Raw genomic sequence first — 27013 nt, forward strand, 5'->3', positions numbered from 1 at the left:
GAGTAAAATAAACCGAAAATGCAAATTTTATAGCTAAGCCATAATCTATCTATGTCAAAGAAAAGAAGACTACTGTGCGTGCGGCACTTCGGTCACTCAAAAGTCATCATGTCAATTCGGGCACACTCGCCCATCAAGTCAAAAGGGCACGCAGGCCGAAAAAACGTCTATCAAAGTATTAGCTGAGGCACTCTGGCCTTCTATCTATCTACGCGGGCGTGCAGGCCCAAAAACAAAAATCAAAAGTGTAGAAGGTGAAATGAGGCTTCTTAGCAGCCCTCAGTCTTCTCCGAACCAATCGCCATCCCCGTCGTCATCGTCGTCGTCCCTCTCTCTGGGATCCTGTCTAAAACCAGGATCGTCCGCTGAGTCGTCAGAACCGCTGCTGTCGGACGCCTCCTCGTCTTTTTCTCCCTCTTCCTCTTCCTCTTCCTCCTCTTCCCCTTCCTCCTCGGAGTCCTCTGGCAGGATCAGCCGCTTCTTGCGGACCGGCTCATCTTGCGAGGGCCTTTGGCTCATTTTCAGTTGGTACCTCTCCTCAACGCGCACCACAGCCTCTCGGGCCGCCTCCTCACTCGAAGCAGTTGGCTGTACGCCTCGCATCTGTGGTCTAGTAGTGGGTGGAGGAGCAGGAGTCCTAGTTGCTAGCTTCTTTTGTGGAGGTTCTCTGGCGCTTTTCCTCCTAGGAGCCGCCCGTCCCTGTGCCTGCATTGTAAATTTTCGCACATTTAGTATACATTCTATGTATTATATGTTTGCAAGCAGGTAAGATCAGTTTCAAAGTCAACGGCAATTAAAGTATACTATGTATCGAGCAAAGCATGCATATGTCAAGTATCGAATGCAGGAATGTATCGTTTTTCTGAAAGATATACCTGAGGTCTCTGAGCCGCCGGTGGTGGGTAGTGCAAGTCCAAAGGCAAGCCACTTGCCGCTCGCCTTATCACATTCTTCATTGCAAGCATACGCCGAACAGCCTCGTTCACCCACTCATTGGGTACCTGCAAGAATAATTTGAACATAAGCAATTGGGCAATGTTCCAAAATTTGATGGAAGCACAGTAATAAAGGCTGCAATGTCTTACCGGCACAATAACGGGCGCTGGCTCAACTCTGGCAGGGGCTAGGTGTAGCTCAGCTGGATTGCCCTGAGAGTTCACCACTGCTATCTGCCACGTTAACTCTGGTGGCCCACCTCTCACTGGTCCACTCGGACCTCGTCTCACGTGACTCTTACCACTACTCTGTCTCACAGTAATGGCTCTCCTCTCCTCAACAGCTCCACGAGCCTGACTCCGGACCTCCCTGAACTCTCGCACTCTCATCGGCCCCGCCAAGTGCTCTCTCTGGTAAACCGCATAGTCCATGCCAGGACGTAGGTAGCGTGTCAAGTCGGTGTCGGGCCATGTAAAGATCTCTAACTCGGCCAACGTGTATTCCCCTGTGTGTGAGGCCCGTGGTGGAAGCGGTCCGGGCACCTGGAACCCTGCATAGCCAAGTGATTGGCGTGTCACTCGATCACCTAAGTACCATTGCCAACCAAAGGCCGACTCCAGCAGCACCCTGCTCGCTGTCACCACCCTGCTCCTGGCCAGGTATTCAGGCTCTGGCTCTGCCACCCTCCAAGGATCCCACTCTACCTGCACAAGCAAGCAATGCAAGTATCGGTCAGCGACAGCATTAAAGCAATAAAAAGGGATGCATATTTCCGTTTGATAAAGTCATGTCATACCTGTGAGGGTCGGAGCTCGTCTAGGTATATCCTGAAGCCATTCAGGTCACCTCTCCCTCTCTTCTCTCCCATGTTCTTCTTGCTCCAGATATGAGCACGCGGGAGGATCCCTAAGTCTAGGCTCTTCGTCACTGGACGACACATGTTCAAAACCTCATAGGCCTAGAGCTGCACAGTTATCAAGAGATCAAATCATCAGTACAACGCAGAAATATTATTGAACAGGTTATGTACTCAAGTGGATAAGTGTACATGGGAAATTTGCTTTACTCTATTATAATCATACCTCCCAAATCCGCCAGTACCCAACAGTGCTCATCTTTGTCCTCGACGAGTCCCCCATGAAGCCATAAGCTGAGCCAAGTGTAGCTCCTCCCCAGTCAAAGTGTGAGGCTGTCCTCAGATCTCTCAGTGCAGGCAACTACGATAGGTGGACCTTGCTATGCCTATTCGGGTACAAGGTAGCGCTAAAAAGGTATAACAGGTACGCCCAGGCCATTTGCTCCGCCTCCCGCTCAGTCGTCACCTCCTTTTCGAGGTATCTGGTAAACTGTCCATATCTCGCCATCCCCTCCTCAACCTTGGGCACCTCTCCCAAGAACCATTCCAAGGCTGCCTCGTCCTCCTGAATGCTAGAGTCAAACGGGATAGGGTCACCCCCAACCCTCAAGCCGGTGATCGCCGCAAAGTCAGTAGGCGTCACCGTCATCTCCCCGAGCGGTAGGTAAAAGGTGTTGGTGGTATCCCTCCACCCCTCTGCAAGTGCAACCAGGATAGCATGGTCATTTCTGACCGGGGTAAGGGCCTGTATGAACTCCCCAAAGCCTGCCTCATCTACCAACTGCCTCACCCTCTCAGGCAAACTCTGGTACAACACCAGAGAGCTACACGCACCCCCGAAGCCTCGAATATCTCTCTGCCTCGCTCTATCCTGCATCAGACATTGGAACAAGCAATAGGAAACAGATCAACATACAAAACTTTCATTTTCAAATTCTAGGTAATCAATGCAGCCCGACAACAGATGGTTGGTTCAAGTTATCATGTTTCATGCGTGACATTCAATATGAAGCTATGGTTTTGCCATTTGAGTCTACTTCAAGGATTATCTTACATTTTTCGGTATTCAAATATAGACATTGTATTTTAAATTGCGATTGCAAAAGGAAAAGGGGGGATCTTCGGAAGTTTACCTCAGACCAGTTGCTTGAAATATGGGTCTCAGGGTCTCTCAGGACAAGCTCAGGGTCGTACTCCGCCTGCCGCGGCCTATATGCTGCAAAACCCGATGGTACAAACAAGTGTGGAACAGGTGGCTTGTACCCCTCTGCTGAAAACGGAGCACGAGTCAAACTCTCCGCCTCAAACACCGCTGTCACCCTAGGCCCATGTACCCTGGCTCCAATCCTCTCCTCGGTCTCTGCGTCCCTCAGAGCCTCCTCCTCAGCGGCTCTCGCCCTTTCGGCCCTCGCCGCGACCTCTGAGGCGGCTATCACCCGCTCTCGCTCCTCTCAAGCCTCCAAAACAGCAACCCCAATCATGGGATTCTCCTCGAGGAGCCGGGCTAGTCTCTTCTCGCTCAGAAACTCTGCAAGATCCTGTCTCGTGATCGGTCTGTGGCCCAACGATGTCGCTACTGGCCGAAACAGTACCTCCTCCTCAGGAACCTCTGTGACACCCTCCTCCTCGCTCACCACGCCCTTGCCTTTCGCCGAATCCCTCGACGGAATCTCACTCGGCCCAGCATCCTTACCATCGGCACCTCTGCTGCCCGCACCCTCGGAACTACCACCGAGCCACTCACGGTCTCGCTCGGGTCCAGTTGCTCGACTCCAGCCCTCACGGCCCCGATCTCCTCCGTCGCGCGACAATCTAACTCCGTCGCGCGATGCTCAACGCCACTACTAACCTCCTGCATGCGGCCCTGTTCGCCATCGCCGCCGCCCATTACCTCTACACTGGTATCTGCGACAGCCCCCGCTGGCGGCTGATCCCCTGTTTCAACCTCCATTGGTCCTCCCTCGTCCCCCGGACGATCGACTACTTTTCCACTACCCCCGTTGACGCCGTGGTTCGCTATGAGTGTTTGGTACGCATATGGATTTCTTGGTTTTGGAATAAAATCAAGGGTTTGGAGGAGGAGTTTGAGAGAGAATAGAGTTAGGGGGAGTTTGAAACTGCTGTGAGTGGTTTCAGAACATCCCCGTTGATTAAAAGGAAGAAGGCAGCCATGGGCCGGGTCTGGGCTTATTTCAGACCCAAACCCTAACTAAAAACTATCGCGCAATGGTGTAGCTTCCTCGCGCGATGGTCCAAATTGGGCCATTGACCAGGTTCAGCCTCTGGTTCAGGCCCGATCTTATGTATCGCCTTAATAATGGCCCGGGAGTCTTACTCAGGCCGTGCAATTGATTTTAGGATCCCTTCGAGATGTCCTTTAATTCAACTCAGCGACGATCCATCCGTCCAATTTCAAATCAGCGACGATCCATCTGTCCAAATTCAACTCAGCGACGAACCATCCATCCAAATTCAACTCAGTGACGATCCATCTGTCCAAATTCAACTCAGCGACGATCCATCCGTCCAATTTCAAATCAGCGACGATCCATCTGTCCAAATTCAACTCAGCGACGATCCATCCTTCCAATTTCAAATCAGCGACGATCCATCCATCCAAATTCAAAACAGCGATCGATCTGCTCTCCTATCCCTTGGTGCACGGTATTTGTATATACTTGCTTGCACTTTTTGTTTGATCGGCTTTTGGGTAAATTGGATGGGTGTCTAGAAATCTTTGACGTTACCCGTACCAGCCAATGGTGCTCCGCTTGCTATCAAAGAGGGACTACTGTAGACACCCCAATCTGATTTCCTGATCGTTTTACTTTGTTTTTCGGTTGTTTGTTTCCCCGATGATGATTCAGGTCGAAAACACTTTTAAGAGAATGAAATGGCTTGAGCTTGGTGTGTGTGGAACCCATCTTTGACCCTTAGGACCCTTAAAATCAAACCCTGACCTCAGTTTTGACAATCGCGCGACCCATTGGATCCTTCGCGCGATGCTTTACTTGCCAGGTGGTGGTCAAAGTCAAAGTTTTGACTGTTGACCTTCGCGGGGCTAGTTGAACACTCACGCGATGGTACCCGTCCCTCGCGCGATGGTCAACACCTGTCATTTTCACCTTTTTCCAGCTGGATTGCGTGATGATCAGGGGTCTATGGGCCTGTGTAACCACGTTTCGTCGACTGAACAGCGTTCTGTAGGGTTGCCCTTGCACCACTTCTCCCCCCACTCTCCCATCACCTTTGGCACCCAACTTCTCCACCAAGTAATTACAACCAGCCTTGTTGGCTAGTTGCATTGCCTTGCTTAGCCACCAAACAACACTTCTTTCTATAAGTACCCCCCCATGATCCATTTTTCAAGGGGTTACCAAAATTTTCAAAGAAGAAGAAGGAAATACAAGCCCAAGCACTTCATACCTCACCCATCCTCACACAATCACTGTCCAAGCCATACCACCTCATTCAAGCCATTTTCAAGACACTCAAGCAAAGGTATAATACATTTCTGTTTACTGTTTAGACCCCTGAGGGGGGCTGGCAGGGCCAAGGCTGGTAATCAATACCAGTTCTGGTCCTAAAGCCAGCAAAGTTACAGGTTACCGTGGACAAGCACTCCCACGCGCGAGGTACCCATTTCATCGCGCGACTGTTCTAGTCAGCACGATATGGTTCTCGTGGGGATGGGATCCTTGTCCTTGTTCATTTACAATCTTATGCTTTCCTATGAAGAATATTTAGGATGTTTCACTGTTATGCATGTTAAAGTCCGTAGATTAGCTTGTTTTTCTTTATTCCTTTACTTGCTTTGGAATGCCCCTGGGTTGCTTCTGAATATGTTTCAGAGCCCAGGCATGCAAAGCAATTCCTGGAAGTCCAGTCAGGACACGCGCGCGATGCACTGACTCCATCGCGCGATGGTCATCTTGTTTCCAGTGGTTGCCCGTGCATCAACAGTTAAGATCCAGGCCTTCGCTTTAACATCCCCACTGTTTAGGGATTGCATCTTATTTCTATTAAGTCCTGTTTGTAATAATCATAAACTTTCAGCACACATAAACTGCTTGGTTTGTCCTGGGTGTGCACTGGTCCATTCCAGAGCCCAGAAGGAGATAAAATCTAACCTGTTGGTATGATGGCAACACTCGCGCGTTGGATTGGGATTGTCGTGCGACGGTCGAACTTGCATGTGTGAACTTCCATGCATGCAAGCTGGCCGTTGTTCATGATAAACTCAAGCCAAGGCACTGTTTTGGCATCCGATATTAGTATTAGGTTTTACCTCATTTATTTCTTGTCATTTCCTCCATCCATGCTATTATCTATCACATTCTGCAAAATGTTACAGTTTTAACCCTGATTAACTGTTCCCCGCCCTAATTGGCTAAAATTGATTAATAAAACAGAATCGCAAACAAAACATCTTTCGCAAATGCCTTAGTAGAGACCTATCTCCGGATTGGGCGAGAGGGGTGCCATAAAACCCTTCCCCTCTCGTAACCTGGCTCCCGAACCCAGATATGGTTATGACGGACTGGTTCCTTAACTCTTTCAAATCAAATGGAAAATCCTATGTGTACCGACCATTTTTGGACCGAAACCGTACCGACGGCCGCGCGCGGCCATCTCCGGCCACCGGACGGCCGATCCGAGCCGTCCAAAAATTTTAGAAAAAAAAACCGAGGGGCCCAACGCGGGAATCAACGTCATCCGATGTGTGTAGGGTGCTTGATCTAAACACCCTATTTTTCGTGTATATATATACACGAAAAATAGGGTGTTTAGATCAAGCACCCTACACACATCGGATGACGTTGATTCCCGCGTTGGGCCCCTCGGTTTTTTTTTCTAAAATTTTTGGACGGCTCGGATCGGCCGTCCGGTGGCCGGAGACGGCCGCGCGCGGCCGTCGGTATGGTTTCGGTCCAAAATGGTCGGTGTATATAGCAGTACTCCAAATCAAATAGCGCGACGAGTGCTTCGAAATACGGTTCCTTGGGTATCGGACATTCAAACCCGAGTGGCGACTCTGTATTTTCGCGAGCGCTCGTCGTCCAGCTTCAAAAGCGCTCCCGCGAACCAGCATTTTCTCTTCAGGAAGGGAACAGAATCCTTTCCCGAAAAGAAGAGGGCATGCATGCCCACACAATGGCTGGCCTTGCTTCGCGTGTGATTGCTCTTGAGGTCGAGATGATATCTCTTCGAGAGGAGATCGACTATCTCAATTGCCACATTGCAAAACTCCTTTCGACCATTCATTCCCTCCGTCAAGCCATTACCAACCTTCAAGATGCCACCTTCGATACGAAGGATAATGAACTCGACCCGGAGTTCGAAGGGGAGCAGGAGTCTGACAGCACTGCTGAAGACAGCGACGGCAACCCCAACGCATCGGATGATTGCTCCGATGGCGCGAATGATGCCAACTCTGGGGATGGGATTGACTGAGCGAGGGAATGAAGAAGAAGAAGTAGTAGGATTTTCCTTTCTTCTTCTTTTTTTTTTGTTCTCTCTCTCTCTCTTTGTAATTAAAATCCTGTGGTTTCCCTGGTTTGAATGAATGAAATCAACGCCCATTTCTTGGTCATGTGCTTCCAAAAACCTTTTAATGCAATGCTTGATCAAACACAATACCATGGCTTTGGATCAAAAACCAGTTTCAGAGACTGAATCATCACAAGACAAATAAAACCTTGTGGTGTTATAAAACAACACACGGGTTCTGGAAAAATGCACGGCATTCCAAATTGAAACCAAACTTTTAAAAAACCTTGAGCAATGTTGTATTGAATAGGCACAGGCCCCAAAAAATGAAGGGTATAATCCCAAACGTCCTTTGAATGGGGTTCAGGACCCAAGAACACCATGTATTAAAATAATACACCATGCGATGTATTTCAAAATGTTGAGCGGTGTTTTAAGATTGAACCCAGTCCAAGATCAGTTTCAGGAGAATCGGGTTAAGAAGGATATAAGGGGTGAGGCGTACACCATATGCCCCACCAGTTTTAAATACTCTCTCTTGCGCTTTCTCTTCGCGCACTCTCTCATCTCTCTCGCTCTCTCGTCTGCTCTTTCATACTCTCTCACCCTCTCAGCTTTTCTATCTCTTGTCTCTTGTCCCTCTCTGACTCTCCCTCTCATCTCTCACTCAATCTCCGTCCCATGATCATGGATAGTGGCAAGATACCCAGTGGTGATCAACCAACAAGGGTAGAGGACAGTTCATCTTCGACTCCTCCTGAGAGTGGTGTGGCAATCGGAGGGGCTCCAGAGACCCTTGGGGTTTCGATCTCGGTGACCACGGTCGAGAAGGATGTGGCCTCTGCTGCCATGGAGGGTGGCGATGGTGGCAATGGCAGGAATGGGGGTGACGATTGAGCCATGACGAGCGTAAATGCAGCAGTGCCAAGCTGTGAAGGCGACGCCGATAGTTGAGTATAGGAGGTGGGTAACGACAGGGATCGGCGCATGCCGGAGGCGGACGCACTCATGCCGGTCAGTTCTGACTTTGGGGTCCCACAGGTTCATCGGCTAGACTCAAGTGATGCCGTGAAGGGAGTAGTGATTACTGGAGGAGGTTTAGGTAGTGGTAGTGACATGGCGGTTGAGCTCCCTCCGAGTGCGGAAGCTCATGTGGAGGGTTCAGGTGGTGGAGACGAGGAGAGAGTGCCGGAGGTTTTGCCCGCGAGACAGCCCCGGTCGGATTTAGGGAAGAGTCCGGTCGTTGTAAAGGAGCCGATGGAGTCAGAGATACTGGCGATTTTTGTAGGTTCAGGGACAGGTGCAGGGTCCCAGCGGCCTATAGGCATGGGCGACTTCTTGGAGACGGCGACCGTTGAGGACTTGGCTGCGTCCTTGCGAGCTGAGCCCTGGTTGGCGGAGGCCTTACTTGTGACTTGGGAGGAGGAGCTACAGGCTGTGGTGGAGGCCAGGGTAGAGGAGGACCACTGGGTTGACGAGGAGAGTGAGGAGGCTCCTCGGAGGACGGTGGTTGATGACGCGGAGCTGGCCCTCCGGGGCCGAGGTGCTTTTGACGAGGCGACCTACGTGCCTCTCTTGGACACAATGGTACCGTCCCTCTTGGAGGCTTACAAGCCGAGAAGGCCTACGTACGACGAGACATTGGTCTTGAAAGACCGCCAACAGCACTTGTCTGAGCGACGTGGAGAGGTACATTTCAATATTTGCATTTCAATACCATGTCTTATGCTTTCCAATTCTTTTCTTTGATTATCGTACCATTTGCTAAATCTCCGTATTTGTTGAAACATGCGATAGTGATATTGTGCTACGGGGGTGCAGCTGACATACCAAAATTTTGGGAGAGCCTCCCGGAGGCGGTACAGGAGATAGTGAGGGAGGAGGGCTTTGGAGATTTTTTTGGAATATTGACGAGGGCAAGTAACGATCATCAGCTGGGGAGGGCTCTTACTGAGAGGTGGTGGGACACACTAACTCGTTCCACTTCACTTTCGGTGAGATGACGGTGACGCCACTAGACTTCTCGACGATCACCGGTCTGAGGGTCCCAATTCCTTTTGATGCAGAGATGGGGAAGGACGTTTGCTTGCAGAAGCTCCTTTTAGGGTACGTGTTGAAGATGGATAATGGGGATGTGTGGTACTCTCAGCTCCTAGGGTTTTGGAGGCGGCCTCCGATGGGGAGAGTGCAGGAGGAGCAGATGGCTCGTTGCTTCTTGCTTTACGTACTTAGTGCCTCCCTGTTTCCTAATAGGCGCAACCAAGTACACTTGTCTTTCTTGCCGGCCCTGCGGAACATCGGAGAGATAGCCCACTTTGACTGGGGTGCTGCAGCTTTGGGGGCCTGCTATGCCTTCATGGGATCCCTTTCCCGTGGAGCAGGGAGGAGCCTTGGTGGTTACTGGTGAGTCTGGGAGGTATAACTTGAACTTTCCTTTCTTTACTGTTATCTAGTTTTCCATAGACTTTAGCATATTTGTACTAACTCTCGATGCTTTGAACTTTGTAGCTTTGGATGTACAAGGTGCTGAACATGTATCCTCCCGAGACTTCTTGCCCTAGTTGCATGCTACTCCCTCGAGCCCAGCGTTTGGCGAAGGAATATCGCGGGTGAAGAAAGGAAAAGGTGACTTGAACGCCTATCAGCTTTACTTGGATGAGCTGCGTCCTGACCAAGTATCAATGCTTCATTGGTCTTTCAGTTCACGCTTCTCATGCATTTCAATTTGATAGTATTCTGATGTTGTTTGCTTTTGAATGCAGATCTATTGGCGTATCTTGGACCGCCTTGACGTCCCATACCACATCCAGAGTAGGGAGGTGACGAGGGGGAGACTGCTTCTAGAGTCCCCTTACGGCTGGAAGTGGTACCTAGGTGACTGGGTGTCACGCCACTCCTTAGGATTGGATGCTTTCTTGGTCCCTAGACCACTCCCTCCTCTTGTGCAAAGGACGAGTCGGTACACACTGAGGGAGGTTGAGCGGTTCACACGTGCGGACCTTCAGCTGCTCTAGCTAGAGCAGCTTTTTCAGGCGGGCATTAACTATGCGGGGTACATGGCTCAGTACCTGATGAGGAACTTTGGGATCCGTGCCGCCTGGGAGGCAGAGCAACAGGCGAGAGGGGGTAGAGGTGGCAGGAGTGGAGGTAGATGCAGAGGTCGCGGTGGCGATGCAAGTCAGGGCGGGGCCACTTTGCTTGCACTTTCTTGGACGGTGGACGTCGTTACCGCTCAAGGGGTCTCTGGCTTCAAGGAGATCCCTCGCCCAATGGTGGAGCCTCCGGAGTTCTGAGCTGAGGTATGCCAAGCTTCAATCTCTTGATGTTTGCTATTTTTGCTGTATATTTTGATCAACTTTCATATTGTGCAGGTGACTCCAGAGTATGCGAGGGAGATGGCGGCGATTATTCTTCGACAAATTAGCTGATACGGTTGTATGCCATGGGCCGCTCTCCACCGGTGCGAACGCTCAGAGAGGGGACAAAGGTAAACTTTCTTACTTCCTTCATTTACTTAGCCTTTGCTTTTAAAAGAATATGATACAAATGCTGTGTAAAATGCTATACTTTTGCAGGCTAGAGGAGGGACCTTTCAGGGGCAGCACCGGAAGTCTGTTCGTGCGCCTGCACCGCAGACTTCCACAGCCAGCTCTCGAAAGGAGCCGCCCTAGAAGAGACGGAGGCTCGCGCACCCCGTTGAGGAAGAGTCTAGTGCCTGCTCGGACAAGACTGATAAGCCAAAGGATATCAACTTGGAGGATACCTTTAAGAGCTTGGAGCCTAGAGTCACGCACGTCCCAGAGGTCATTAGCTCTGAGACGGAGGATGAGGCTTCTAAGGAGGATGAGGACGATGATGAGGACTGAGCCACTACTTTTTGCTTTGCCATTTTGGCGGAGCCTACGTGCTTCCTTTTTAGGGCACCTATTTACCCTTGTAGACAGAATCTTGACTATAGGGCCTGCGTGCCCCATTTTGCGATATTGTACTTTGACTCACGGATGCCATTTTGCTTATATAAGAATTGTCTTTCTATTATTTCCATCATTCAATTCTCTTTATTATTGCTCGTACAAAGAAAATTGAATAACTAAAACACACACCAAAACACATAACTCGCCACAAGTCATGAAACTGAGTCCAATACATATCCCAAGACAGGGAACATATTTGATAAGGGAAAAGAAATCAAAGAAGCATTTGAACCCCATATTGACAAAACATGAAAGACAGGTGCCATATCTGTACAAACAACCTTATTAGGGACTTGAACACAATCAGATATTATGATAAGGATCCTCACGACTCAAGGAATGACCCAAAAGTAGACTTTCAGCTTTGAATTTGCATGAAAGTAAAGAAATATTGACCTTTTAAGGCCACGACTCCGAATGTAACAACTCCGATTTTTCATTCAATAAAAATCTCGTTGTTATTCGAAATTTCTAAATTTCTCTTAATTGCTCGATGGTTTTCGTATTAATTTCTAGCGGTTTGTCTTCAAGCAATTGAACGCCTTATCATCATATTCCTCGACCAGAAACCCTAATTGCCATGCCTAGTCAATTTTCAACCAAATAGTTGGTATAACCAAACTAGTTAACTATTTAGTTACCTTTCAACCATTAACCATTGGCCAATAATTGTTAGGGTAATCTTTACCCATTGGACAATAGCTTTCCCATTATTATATCTTGATAAGTACATATATTTATGCATATGTGTATTTGCCACATGCTAAGGACATGTAGTCTTTTTATAAGGCTTAATTTATTAATTAAGGTACCCGTCCTTTATTACCCATTGGTTATTAACCATTAGGGGATTTATTACCCATTGGTCAATAGGATAGTCTTGCCAACTAAGTACTAGGCCTATTAAACTAATCTTTTCTCACTACCCCAAATTACACTTTTCCCGGCATTTATAAAATGCCAGTAAAGGTTCAAAAAACGCCGGTAAAAGTATTCCCGGCATTTGTTGACGAAATCAAAAAATGCCGTCTGTCAAAGTGTCGGTAATGTAAAAACGGCATTTGTACAAATGCCGGGAAAAAAGCCGGCTTTTTTTCTCGCTTTTTCCGGCATTTGATAAATGCCGGTAAAAAAATAGAGGAATATACACCTATTAGCGGCACTTGATAAAACTGCCGGAAAAGATATTATACCCGGCATTAGGCAAATGTTCTAACTCTTTACCGGCATTTGTTAAAAGCCGTTTATATGTTTTTTTATTTACTGTAATTCTTTTGCCCGCATTTTTGAACCGCCTGTAAAAATTTGGACAGGATCTCTCCATTTTAAAATGAACCAGCTCCAATGTTTGACACAATCCACTATTTTTCGTATACCGAATTGTAGTGGCCAATATTTGAAGTTCAACTATCAAAATGCAAGTTACATAAAATAAAATCGGATATTCTATAAACAAGAGGCTCGTGTCTACCGAGTCATCACATAACTTTATCACAAAATAAGAGTGCAGAGCATAGAATGCCAATGTGGAGATCAAAACCAAAACAACAAAATACAAGTTCCAATTCCGTATCTCCAAAAACAAAAGATCAAACTTATAGTTGCGAATCTCCCATACAAAAAGACCCAAAACGGTTGGCATATTAATGAAGAAGATTTCCTGTCATTCATATTGTGCATGCTCGCCTATGTTATCAACCTGCAAATGCAAGAGACCATTAGACATAGATATATTTATATATAAAGTAGCTTTGAAAATGACAATGCAGAAATTGGTTATGTACACACGTATGTTGTGCTCATGACCAACAAAATTCAACTCCAATTATCTACGTAACACAAAAATGGATACAGATACGAACACGAACACAAATATAGGACACATTGAATTTTAAACAAAATGAGACACATTCAACGAATTTCCTTATACTCCATCTTATAAGTACCAGAATGAGAATAGTCGTACCAAACAATAACCAATATGGCAAAAAGAAAAACGAAATTATAAGTTTGAATTACAAAATGGTTGACAATTTTTGAAAACATACTAGCAGGGCCAGGACTTATTTCAACCTCTAATCTAACGGGTCATGTGTGTTCAGTAACACCTTTGGCCATTATCAGCCATTTCAAAGTTTGAAACCATAACATAACAGTCACTTTTGGACCTTCTCTCTCACATTAACATCTCTCTCTGGAGTCTGGACACCAACACCAGATTCAGGTGTAACCAAACATGGCAATGGTTGCAACGTGAGGTAGAACATCGCATTCTTTTTTCTCGATTGCAACGGGTACATATATCTCCATAGTAAGACTTTACGATATGTTTTAATACCCTAGAATGGATGCTTTTATGATCTAAAAATAGAGTGAGAGGAGGGGAAAAAAGAAAAAAACAAACCGTGATCATTTGGGACTGAATTTAGAACACGAATTTGGGAAACTACTGTGTTGGCCATGCTTTTCAAAAGAAGCATGAGTATTCTAAAAATGGTTCTTATTACCCTACCATCTTCACCCACTTAAACATGCATTTTAGCAACCAATTTATAGGCAGGTGTATTTTCAATCTCAATCAAATGATCAACTATATTTTCATTGCCTCAAAAAGTACCACGAAACTGGAATTTACCTCCCCATTCTGCTCCGGCAGTGACAATGTGTGATCTCCCCTGCATCTCCATTTCCATCTCCATTTGGTGATGCTGCAACCTAGGGGAAGTACATTTCGAACATTGCAAATTATACTGTTTCATATGAAGAAGCTGCTTTTGGAAGTACATTCGGTTGAGCAAGAATGTATAAACCAATCTCAATAAAAAGACACATTATAACATAGCTCTAACACTACCATTAACCGTGTATGCATGGAGAAACACACCATAACCGAATTAAACTTCTTCGCTTCAACTATAATTATGGCTCGAGATTTTTGGTGCGACAAGAGAGATCAATGGTAGATAGGCGTTGCCGTAGTATACCAATGAGACCGATACCATGGCAAAACTAACTTCTTTTATTACTCTCCAATTACTGAATCATTCAACAGAATTAACCCATTTCCTACGACGTAAGCTTAACCTTCTTGATTCAAATCGGTTTATGATATGAGCAGGATTATGAATGACGATATGATTCTTGATTCTCGACTTGGTAAGTATGTTTTCTTCACAAATGGTCAAGCCAGTTATGACTATGCATAATGGACTAAATCAATAATTTAGACTTGGAGAGCATCACAGGCCTTTCTCCATATAAATCTTTTTCTAAAAAGTAGCCGTAAGAACAAGGCCAACTAAATCACAACTTCCACCTAGTGGAAAGTGGGCCTGACCAAGCATTTTAGCGAACTTGTATGCACACCGCACCAAAGACATTGAAATCACACTTTATTACCAAAATTAGAAATATGATAAAAAATAACTTTCCGAAATTGCGCCCAAAATATTTAATGCTGAGCAAAATAATAGAAAAATGCACTCCTTGTGTAAGATATCTCAATGACTACCCACCACCCAGGGAGACAGCATATGGACTATCGAATGACAACCTAACCTTTGTGACTAAATATCACACTCCACTAATGGGATTTCTTCAAAATATGTGACATACTTGTTCAGTGCAGGAAGTTTGAGTTTTTTTGCATACTAAAAGCTCCTTTTAGCTCAATCTCAATTCAGCGCAAGTAGATAGTTCTATAGAAAAATTATACAATAAGACCACATCTTTAAAATAAGGTTTGTAGAAAACCTGAAGGCCTCGGTCATCCATTGGTATACACTCAATGGCTATAAGTTTATCCATATCATCGGCGGCAACAACATATTCTGGATTTGTTGCTCCTGAATAGCAAAAGGAGAGAGAGTGAGTGAGGGAAAACAAATAAACAAAGTAGAAATCGATTTCTTTAAGTCTTAGTATTGTGCTAGTGCATGCCCGTGCCTGAAGGCACGGGTCGAAAGATCGACACACGCAAATAAGCACTGAACTCACGTACAATATATCATCACTACCCAACAAATTCAACTATGCAAAAAACAATAACCCAAACATATTCGAGTGACCTTAGTTATGCGTGAACAAACTAATCGTGCCCAAAGGCACATACCAACATAATTTTATCACCGTAAAGAACAAACCAATTACTCGTGTCGACAGCACTATCTACAAATTTAGAGTGTATTTACTATTTTAGATAGGAATGTATTACAATCATATTGGATTTCTACATGAATTCATATTGTGCATCTACTCATTTTCTCTTCCATTTTGATTGAAGCCAAACCACCAAAGCAATACAACACACAACACATGACCATAAGAGGAAATGATCAAAACAAAAACATAAAAGACAGGAAGATCTTGCATTCCTTGATCAGATTGCTATGAAACTGGTTTTCTTTGATTAGATTCACCAGTTTCAGCCCCCTATTTCTACTTGAGTCGGTCCTTGTCCCCAGATGTATCCAAGTCTTGGGGCTAACCCCCTGAAGTTCAGCCTCCATGCTCTCGCAGTCATGCAACTGTCATCCCTATGTACTCCACCAAAGCAAGCAATTAATTTAGAAGTAGTCAATTTCATGTTAAACCACATTGTGCAGGAAAATTGCAAGTCACTCAATGGCAAGTATATCGACCAAAGACATCAAGTTTGAGAACATAATAGCCTAATGGCTTAACTGGAAGTTATTCCTAAACAAACCTTAAAGAAGTAAATAAACCTAAGACCATCATTTCCATGAAACTATATCCAGACACATCCCTATCAATATCTCAGTCCCTGGACAATACAACCAAGCAGAAATAGTACAAAAAGACACTTTGTGTATTATAGAAATAGTACAAAAAGAAATATAGTAAACCGAGCAGAATATATAGGCTAAGAGTATAACCGAAAATAGTCTTGATTCAATCAGAAAAGTAAAATGAGAATGACGAATGACGTCCCACCTTTTAAACTAAAACCACAGTTGGCTAATCATGGACCAAAACAAAAAATTGATCTTACGGAAGTGTGCAGCCTTTCTTCTCGATAACTAAATCTAGCTAAAATGCTCAAGATGATCTACTGTAATATCAAAAAGAAACTGAACTATTTTCTATTGCAAACATATTATTCACACAATTTGTACTAAAGCGGAGAAAAGGAAATTTGTATATCGACCCATGCGGAGATGGGAGAAGAGGATGGAAGGAGGAGGAGGAGGGTGTATGAATATATACATTCTTGGGGCCCGTTGGGGGTGCTTACAGATGGGTTGAGCTTCACTCTATACCCTTATCCACGATACTCTACCAAACTCAAATTTTTTGACTCGTCCATGATCTTGTAGATTTCGCCCTCAATAAAATGTGTAGAAAAAATGAACTTGGATTGAGTTTTTGAACAGTACCGTGTTGTGGAGTTTTTGAACAAACTACAAACCTTGAATGGAAATTAATGCCAATATCACAATAATAGTAGACAAATCTAGAATTGTACCAGCAATGAAATTCAGTCTTGAACCAAGAAGAAAGAATGCGATGTTATCCCTCACGTTGCAACCATTGACGTTTGAATCACCAAAAATACTATCCAACATGGAACATGTAAAAGTCTCACCCTAGAAAAATAAAAACTCCCACCACGCTGGTGGATTCTCCCCAACCCGCCGGGGGCAGAGAGAGGAGAATGGAAGGATACGACAAAAAACTAAGTGAACATTTACACTTTTCTTGTCCATTTTCCTTATTGTTTTAGGACCTACATTAATTTACAATTTACACTTTCCTTATTTGTTTTTTCTAATTGTATCAAAACAGAAACATGAAAAAACTCCAAATTGCATTTCTGGTAACAGAGATAATAACACGTCTTAAAATACTACACGTTGTCCCTCTTTTAAATTGTCCCAGACTTGCACCCAGAAATTAAAAAAGAAGAAGGAATAAATCCCATCAATTGGCATTGTTCTATAGGAAACAACTAAAGAGGGAAAAAATTGTCATAACAAAATGAAGCAATTGTCAAAAAAATGAACAGATATGGAGTACATACCCAAAAACAAAAAAAAAAGAAATAGAAACAGAGGGATTCCAATTCAAGAAATGTGGAAAAATATACCAATGCAAAAAGATCTGTAATCGATAGAAGAGAACTTACACTATGTGAAAGTATTCGAAGTGGGTTTCAAAAATGGGACCAAACTAAAACCAAATCCATTTCGACCTCCCGCTGTTAGTGAAACGCGTCATCAAAACAACCAGGTAGAAGCCATCTAGCAGCCACCGGCAATCGGCGATAGCCATCTGCGAAGATAGGCATAAACCGACAGAAAAAACCCAAGATCAGAGCATGGAGACGGAAAGACATAGGAGAGGCGCTGATCAAAAAAATACACAAGAGAGGCGAGAGACGTAGATGCCTTACCGAAATTGGCGATGCCTGCATTGCGTGGTGAGAGACTGCAGATGGAAGGAATGTCTTGGAAGCACGGAGACTATTTTTAAAGGAAGAGGGAGAGGAGGAGGTAATCAAGCAGATTAGGTTTCATTCATTCCACAAAAATACAAATCATGCCTTCATTCATTCCACAAAATACAAATCATGCCCTAATTAGAAGGATCCCTTCAAAAAAATTCCAGTTTTGAGACAATTATCCCATAAATTTCCGGAATATTAGATTACCATGATTGGTTAGAATATTTCAATTCAAATGAGCTCCTTTTGTGGTCTTGAAGTTTCCAATATTTACCAAAATGCCATGTTGTAGAAGGAATGATGAAGACAATTCTGGACCGTCGGATTTGTATGTATGGGTAGATAAATTTTGGACAGGGATAAATCTGAACCGTTAAGAAAGAATATTCTGTAAGATACCCGTCCTGTTTTATAATATAGATTGCCAAAAGAGTCACTCTCAAAAGACGCCTATGCATTAAGTAGACAGAGGTCATTCCAATACTTACCCTCTATGTACTGCCTTGTTCCATCCCGAAGATGATAAACCCACTAACATGCAAAAATGATTCTTTATGAAAAGGAAGTTAACTTTTAATGTATGGAGGACCAGTCATAGATTAACTATTTCTTATGAAAAAGGAAGTATGAAACAAAACACCTTACCTGGAACATGCAGAGAGAAGCTCCACGAACAGGAAATCCGCATCCTAGAAGTTGGTACCCCGGTTTAGCCTCGCCAATAATTTGGAAATCCTCTATCCCAGGGCCCTCTTCAAAATGCAACAGATTAAGTTAGACTTTATGAAATTCTGTGCGCATATTTTGCAAATAATAAGATCCACTACCTTCTGAACCAAAAGAAGCAAACTCAGGTGAATCAGGGCTTATATTTGCCTTAGCTCTGTCTGAAAAACCATTGGCAGCATGTGAATGAATGTTATATCCAACATGATCTTCAACTATAATCTTGCTTTTCACATGTATTCGTAGGAAATTTTTATTAGCTTAGCTGTAAAGGCATTAAATGGTGACATCCCAATCCCATGTTAATACCTAATGAACAAAAATATATGGAAAATTAGTCAAGAGTCCAATACAGGTGTTTGGATCAAGTCCCAGTCCACTATTATTTTCAGCAAGGGTTAGGATCTAAATATAAAATTACGTTAGACATCTCATTTTGAGCAATTGGAATTGGAGTCCTTCATACATTAACCAATTAGACATTCGCATGTCATAATATCTATAACTATTCATTACCTCTATTCTGCAATCCACAAAAAAAGAGAGCAGATACTGAGAGTTAATTAGCCAAATGAATGAAAAAAATCTTGCCACTTTGCTATAGACTTGAAGAATTAGCATCTATTGATAGAACAGGAAACTTATGCAAACATGCAAAATAAAATTCCAAACCTTATTTCACAGTTTTGTGTGTATTTTGGATTGTTCATGGTAGTAGTATAATACTTCAACTATCATCACTAACAACATGAAAAATAAAATTCCAACCCTTATTTATCGGTTTTGTGAAAATGGCACAACTCAAAATTGCATGACCCATAGATTTCTAGCATGAGATGGCATGAATACTCAATCAAACGGATACCATAAAACCCCCAATTTAACACCTTTCGATGTCCTTATCACTCTCTCTAGGCACCTAGTAGTTTTCCTTCGGTGATGACCCATGCTAATGGAAAGAACACATTGAAGAATTCAGCTTGGCAGACAAAAAGAACAGCATGGCTGTGTGAATCTGGGACATCTAAGAACTTAGGAATGGATGGTCCCAAGTTCAAATAAACTCTTTCTTCAGTCTAGAGATTACTCTTTCAAATTGCTAGTATCTGGGAAATTTCCTGAACCATTTTTGTTCCAAATAACAAAGTCATGCTCAATGACAAATTTGCTCCTAAAAAATGGATTATTATATTAACAAAACATCAACCATATGGCCACTATCTTCACTCTCTTACCATGCATTTCAACAAACAGTTTATGTGCATCTTTGAAAGATCCACTTCTATACACAAAATCGAGATGGTCTTCACCAATTTCAGCCACAAAAAAAAAAAAAAGTTTATCGTACCATCAACTACAACATTATTCACAAAATCAAAACCAACAGTTTTAGCAAATCACGTGACAAACCGCAGTCTAATGGCAGAAATAGAACACTGTACATCGATTTTAGAGCTACGAGCACTCACGTGCAAATCTGAAACCCTAAACAGAGAGATAGGATTCAAGGTTCAAAGGTGAACAAATGCAGAAATTTTGTAAACCCAAAACTCTAAATAGAGAGAGGGGATGCAAGGTTCAAACCTAGAACGCATGAATGTCCTCCAAATCTTGTGACAAGGAAATAGGAGAGATCGATGAAGAAGAAATCGTGTCTACCTGCGAATACGGTGAGATATCAACGACCAGTAAGATGGGCTAGGGCTTTGATCGACCACCAGGCACCATTGATGGCTTTTCGTTTTGGGCTTCCGTTTTGGGGTTTTGATTTGGGGATTTTTGTTTGCGGAGAGTTAAGAAGTAAAGACAACGAGGGAACTAGCAGGAGGGAAAAAGGGGAAAGTATTCCAGTATACACAAGACGACATCGTTTTAGTAGGTGAGAAAAAATCACGCGCGTTCATGGTATTATTGCCGCCCATAACTAAACTAAAAACGGCATTTTTTATAATAATGCCGTTTTTGAGTGCCTTTTACCGGCATTTTATAACTCATGCCGTTTAAAGATGATATTTTCCGGCATTAGTAATAATGCCGGTAATAACTAATATTAGTGGCACTTTATCACATGCCGGTAATAAAAACGCCGTTAAAGCCACATTTTCTTGTAGTGGATCTTAAGATTCCCGAGAGTACAAAGTACACTATTATATTAATTAAGTACTAGTACCTTTTGTATTAGTTTTATGGAAGAATCTTGACCTTTTCAACCCTAGAATCTTGTACTTAGGTACTTATATATTATTAGTATTAGTCTTTCTTTGTACATATATATATACATATATATGTGGGTGAGAGAGAGAAGGAGAGGAGAGAGAGGCCGAGAGAGAAGAGAGGAGAGAGAGGCCGAGAGAGAGAGGGAGGAAGAGGGAGAGAGAGAGAGGGAAGGAGGAAGGAAGAAGAAGAAGATGGGACTTGTACCTTGTTGTTCTTTCACCTTTTCAACTTTTGGGTTGAATATCTTCCAAATCCATCACCTTTTGTCCTTCAATTATTCTTTAAACACCAAATCTTGTACCATTGTCTCCTTTCCTTCCAACAAATCTTCCAAAATCCCATCCAAGGTACTAAACTAGTCATGCAAGCCTAAAACTAGGTGGTTAGTGTGCAAGCAAGCCTTAACTTCACCCATCAACCTTTCAATCAACCATGACAAGTGAAAGAAAAGTGAGAAAGAGAGAGAGAGAGAGAGAAAGAGAGAGAGAGAGAATCGGCTAGAGAGAGAGAGAGGGGAGTCTTGGCCTATAAATAGAAGCCATTCCAAGCTTCAAACTCACACCTTCAAGCTTTGCTCTCACTTCTCTCTAGAAATTCCAAGTGCTCTTAGTTCTAAAGTTCTTATTTTCTTGTGTTCTTGAGAGTTCTTGAGAGAAATCACCAAACCACTTCCAAAACCACCACTAGATCTTTAAAGAAGCTTAGTTTAGTTAGCAAGTTGTTTCTAGGAAAAGAAAGTACATCTCTTTTCCTTTCGAAGCAAACCGAAGCCGTTACGCCGCCAAATTCCAAAACCGACGACCAATTCTTCGCAGCCGACTACTGCCAAGAAGTAAGGTAGGAATCCTAGCCCATTCACTCTATGTATAGTATAGAATCGTATGATGGAGATTAGGATGTCATTAATTCGAGTAGGAGTAACTTTGATCGTTATTTCCATAATAATTAAGGTTATCTATGTTTGGAATGTTTGAAATGCATGATGATTTGTAAACTTATTTCGCTAATGGAAGTTTGAGCATGTTGGAATAATCAACTTTTAACTTCGAATAAACATATGTTGTTTTGAACTTCCCACAAAAGAAGAAAGAACAGTTTTTGAAAGGTAGAAACTTATCGCTTGTTTAGAAATATTCGTATTTTGATCTTTAGGTTGGTTACGAGCATGCATACATGAATTGCTTGTGGTATAATATTGAGTTGGATGATCTTGTTAGATTAAAGATTACAATGAATGATGTCGTATGTGAAAAGTCCTACCGCGGAGTCAATGCATGAAAACGAGACACGGAAATGAAGAAAGTAGAAACATGACACCTAGGGTGTGGTTTATGAAAAGGCGTGTTTTGAAAAGGTTAAAATGTTTTGGAAACCGCAATGTGGCCGGACGTGGTAGCCCATTGTGTGGTGTGTGTTTTGTGTGCCAATGGGAACTCGGGACGGCGGAACCATTGTGAGGATACTCGGGAGACCGGAACGGCGGAACCGAGGTTGGGTGTGTGCTTGGTTATCTGCAGAGAGGAGCCAATGCAATGTGTGCCAATGGGAACCCGGGACGGCGGAACCATTGTGAGGATACTCGGAAACCTGGAACAGCGGAACCGAGGTTGGGTGTGTTAAAAATGATTTTTGAAAAGGTGATACGGTTATGAAATGTGGAAAATGTTGACATGGTCTACGAGGAGTCGCGTAGGAGAAACTCACAAATCTTGGACACCAACGTTGATTGATTTTCGAAAACGGATGTGTCATTGTTAGTTAATTTGGCTAGATAAGCATGCACTATGTGGAAATTATTGACTATATGATGTATTGTTGTAAGTTAAGGGTTAGAGGGTTTGGATTATTCTATTGAGCGTTGTAGCTCACGGTGTTGCCTTTTTGGTGACCCTGACCTATTATATTGGTGGCGATGCCGGTATAATATGTCAGACCTCATAGATGAACAGGGTGAACTTTACACCTTGGAGACCTTTGGAGCCGAAGAGCTAGCCCAGATGGAGGAACAAGCGGAGCAGTAGTTAGGAACCTTAGTTCCCTTCCGTTTGTAATAAAAGTACTACTTTCAAGCTTTGTTGTAATAAAGAGCCCGACTCAGTTTATTTTTCAATAAAATTCCTTATTTAACGTACCCAAAACTTGGGGCGTTACACCGAAATTTGATCAATGACTTGAAACGGAACTTGGACTAAGCCACGTTCGACTATCATGACTCGAATGACTTGAAAGAATGGCTTGAAATGACTTTAAACAACATTGGGTATTCCAACATGACTTAAGAATGGGTTTTTATCAACTTTTGGTACGACAACCTTGAATTTTGAGGGTCGACTCAAAGCAATGCATCCTTAAAGTCCCAAATACTGACTTGAGTGTGTTTTGGCAGGTGGTAACGCTTTTGGAGGCCTTGAATCCATTTTCACCATTTGCTGTCAAAAACTGCAGAAATGCAAACTTTATAATGTCGTGCGGTGTTATATAACACCGTGTGAGATTTTACAAAACACCGTGAATCAACACAATGCCGTGCAGGGTACCAATGGAACACCATGCTGATATTTTGAAGTTTTACTATACCGTGCGTTGTTATGATACACCGCACGGTATTATTTTCCTGGCAGTTTGCAGTTTGTTCCTTCCCAAGACGGATTGCACGATGGTTGAAGTTTGACCCTTGCAATGGTATTTATGAGCCAATGCATGTCTGCACTGAGCTTCTATGCTATGACCAAGCTTTTTCCTATGCAAGACTCATGGAAAATTTGCACTTTTGGAAACTCAAGGCTCTTGGAAAGTTGAAGTTGCTCCCTCCATTTCCCAACAAATTCAGCCTTTCCTCATCCCAAATATCCTCCATCTCTCAAACTTTCTTCCTTCAAATGGCCCTCTCTCTCACCGGTTCTCTTCATCCTTGGTTGGTTGCCATGGATGGCATCGACTGGTTCAACTTCCATGCTCATGGTCTCCTCTCCATGAGCTACCTTCGCAACATACTCCTCCACCCCGAGCTCTTGAGTGCAGTAGCGAGCTTTTGGGATTCGAAAGTTCATGTGTTCCGCTTTGGCGAACAAGAGCTTTGTCCAACCGTGGAAGAATTACACGCTTACCTTGGTGGCTTTGGCTCGGGAGAGGTCATTATCCCTCCCATGCATGAAAATATCTTCAAGGTCTTGGCTGGGATTCTTGGGCTGAGCGATGGCGCCGCTCAATACTTGGTTAACAATGGCCGTCTCATTATAATGCGGCTCATTGAGATGTTCTCTCCTCCTGGTGATCTCATGAACATGGCTCATCAATCTCGGCGCATGATGGCCCTTTGCATGTGCTTACTTGCGGCTTATCTCTTGGTACCCTCTGCTGGTCACGCTAGCTCATCATTAGTTAACATTGGTATCCAGATAGAGGCTCAAAAGGATGTAGTTTCGTTGGTTTTGGCAGAGACTTTGATCGGTTTGGACAAGGTTCGTTCTGGAGAGACTGAGACTTTTGGGGGTAGCCCTCTCCTCCTACAAGCAGGCTTCTCACTCAGCTTTCCTTTTTTGGGTTTTTTCTCACATTCTTATTTTATCTCAACTCTCGGCTTGGCTTTCTATAGTTTCTTACTTGTCTTTCTCACTTTTGCAGATTTGGCTTTGCGACACAGCGAATGTGCCCACCATCCCTTCGGGCAAGTTAAATGAGTTATATAAATATACGGTTCGGATCGGTTTGGAATCAAAAGCATTAACGTAAATCCACAGACCAAACCATGCATTTAATGCGGTTTCTAATTTTTTTAAACCGAAACCAAACCACACTACTAAAAAACCAAACCAAATCATTCGGTTTGAATTGGTTTGGACTGGTTCCATGGTTTGCCGGATTTTTTTGCGCACTCCTAGCTGAAAAAGCTTTACCGATATCCACTTGAGCAAAAAAAATTCAAGGAAGCAATTAATGAAAAGTATTTTAAAGCTAATAAGCTGTTTGAATCATCTTTGTGGTACCCAAAATGGGCCCTTTAGAAAATAATCAATCAATAATCTAGAACTAGAGCGTAGAAAATACTAATAAACAAAATTTTATATTTTTAGAATAATTAAAATATCGGCTTGCATCATATTTACTAAGGTAACACTTACTATGTTAGATGGTCATACTTCGTACATTATATGGCATACATACCATTTACTAATGGGAGCATCATACTTGCACCTAGGTTTTTGGAGGCTTTTTCTTTTTATTTGTGTCATAGTTGCACTTTGTTTTGTTGTGATCCATGTGTTCTGGATTCTTTGTTAACCTCTCCACGTGCGACTACTCAGGGGTTCCACATACAGAGGAGTGATGGAAATTGTCCCACATCAGTTAATTATCACCTCGAAAATTAGTTTATGAGCCTGAGGCGCTGCCTATCTTCTCATTGCCAATTGATTTTAAATTGGATGCTTTAACTTACCACTTGGGAGCATATCAGCCGGATCCAAAGCTGCTATGGGTACATAGAGGGGATACATAACCCGCGTACATATGTCTTTGGGACCCATCTTGGATCCCACAAACATAGCTGCTCATATTGTTTAAAATATGTTGTTTTGAGTCTCTGTAAATTTAATCGAATATCGATAAGAGTGTTTACAAAACATCCAACTTTCAGAACTTGTATCATTTTCCTTACTTGGTTCGTGGTTAGTCTAACTCATTTGTACATCAATACTCCTGCGGCTCTAAAGGGGTCTGGTGCCAAAAAAAACTCTAAATGATATTTCCATCGATATAGTTGGTTTTATTAAGTTAACTAAGGCGATTGTCTGCAGCTAGGTTTGGATTGCACAATGCGGTTGTTCTGACATTAGCCTACCTTAGGTTTTTTTTTGGTAAGTTCATATTTACGGGAAAAAATTCAATTAGTGGGGCAATGAGTAGCCACATAGTGAATGACATTTATGTTTCTATTTTTTGGAGGTTGAAATGACATTTATGTTAAAAAATCATTTTTAAAAGACAAACGTAATTACTAATTATATTAGAAGGATATACCGATATCTAATTCCTAACAGTTATTCATACTTGCTCAAGTATGCGACGCCAAAGATACTCCCTCACAAAGTAGCTGTACTGGTTTTGTGCCCTTATAGAGGCGTTCTTCCCTCTAACAGGGTCGCGGGCTGGAGTCTCTTTTTGCTCTGTAGTCATTGAGGCATTATTTGATGTTCAAAAAAACAAAATTATTAGACGACAAAACACCTTCAATCATAAAAGTGGAATCTCTAGTGATTGGATTTTCATTTAACTACACGGTGCAATTCAATGCAGTCCAGAATTTGTTTGTAAAAGAAAAGAAAAGAAAAATGGTCAACAGAGTGATGAAAGTCACAAAAAAGGCACATTCCAAAACATAACGCTTCACCTAAACTAACTGCTACCCACAATTATCACAAACTAGCCAACTGCTCCTCCATTCAGCTAAATAACCACCCAAGATTAACCAGAGGGAGCAGAAGTAAATGACGAAAACAGAGCAACCACTAGGTCAGGTATCAAATAGGGGAATTGGATGGAGGTTCCATTCCCTTATAGCCCTCTTAATTGGGGCCTTAATCATAATCACATATGTGGAGGCTTCGGTAATTGTCTCGGTAATATAACCGGACCACCATCAACCGAGTCCTCATATTGACATGGGCCTGTGTATATCTTTCTGTTTACTCGCTCGGCGTCAAGTCTCCTGTTTACACTTCGGTTAGTTACCGAGGTGTGCATTCCGTTTGGGTCTTTTGGCAGAATGCAGCATAGCAGGAGGGGACCATGAACGATACGTGGCGAAAAGGATCATCTGCCCATGTGCTTCATAACCGTCTTATCCCGTGGCATCATCTATGAGGTCACCAAGGGCGGTTACCTAAGCGTGACCTCCACGCACTGGCTTGGAGCCCAAGTTAACCTAGGTCTATAAATACAAAGGGATATTCATCTTTGAGAGGTATGCCATCTTCCCCTAACCCTAGACCTAAAAGCAACTCTCCTTACATCTAACTTGATCGTCGGAGGGTCACAAGGCTATTCCAGCCTTAGTGACTTGTTGCAGGTCCAGCGGCGGAGGAACGGAGCAGCGGAAGTGAAGTACTAGTTCAGGCGAAGGTCCTTCCTCCTAAATCGAACCCCTACAATTGGCGACTCTGCTGGGGACCTAGCCATCCTTTCAACTTTCACTTCCCCCCATCTGCTCCGTTAAAACATCCAGAATCAAACATGGTGGAGATCGACGACGCACATCACGGTGGTACCGCCCACGGGCTCGGTTCCCTCGTGGACCACAGCCTGGCTTCTGGAGGAGCGGCGGCCCATGGAAAGAACCACATATCCGTCGGA

At 43.5% G+C, this 27013-nt stretch overlaps 1 protein-coding gene across 11 annotated transcripts; it reads right to left on the minus strand.

The window, feature by feature from the left end:
* Positions 1–12603: 12603 nt before the first annotated feature.
* On the minus strand, positions 12604–20468 carry LOC131329082 (uncharacterized). 11 transcript variants are annotated; one of them, XM_058362147.1, is made up of 7 exons: positions 20030–20407; positions 19856–19930; positions 18365–18408; positions 18208–18250; positions 15010–15101; positions 13892–13971; positions 12604–12955 (listed from the first exon to the last, which is right to left on the minus strand). In XM_058362147.1, exons 2-7 carry the CDS (start codon positions 19887–19889, stop codon positions 12943–12945), a joined length of 306 nt encoding a protein of 101 aa, XP_058218130.1. In that variant the 5' UTR covers positions 19890–19930; positions 20030–20407; the 3' UTR covers positions 12604–12942. The 11 variants fall into 11 exon arrangements, 5 of the variants coding, with proteins under 5 accessions (XP_058218130.1, XP_058218129.1, XP_058218131.1 ...); XM_058362146.1 differs by having other exon boundaries at positions 20105–20406; XM_058362148.1 differs by lacking the exon at positions 19856–19930 and adding an exon at positions 18547–18754 and having other exon boundaries at positions 18365–18471; positions 20105–20276.
* Between the last annotated feature and the right edge of the window lie 6545 nt (positions 20469–27013).

Source organism: Rhododendron vialii, chromosome 6a (genome assembly GCF_030253575.1).
Source record: "Rhododendron vialii isolate Sample 1 chromosome 6a, ASM3025357v1".
In the NCBI taxonomy this organism is placed as follows: domain Eukaryota; kingdom Viridiplantae; phylum Streptophyta; class Magnoliopsida; order Ericales; family Ericaceae; genus Rhododendron; species Rhododendron vialii.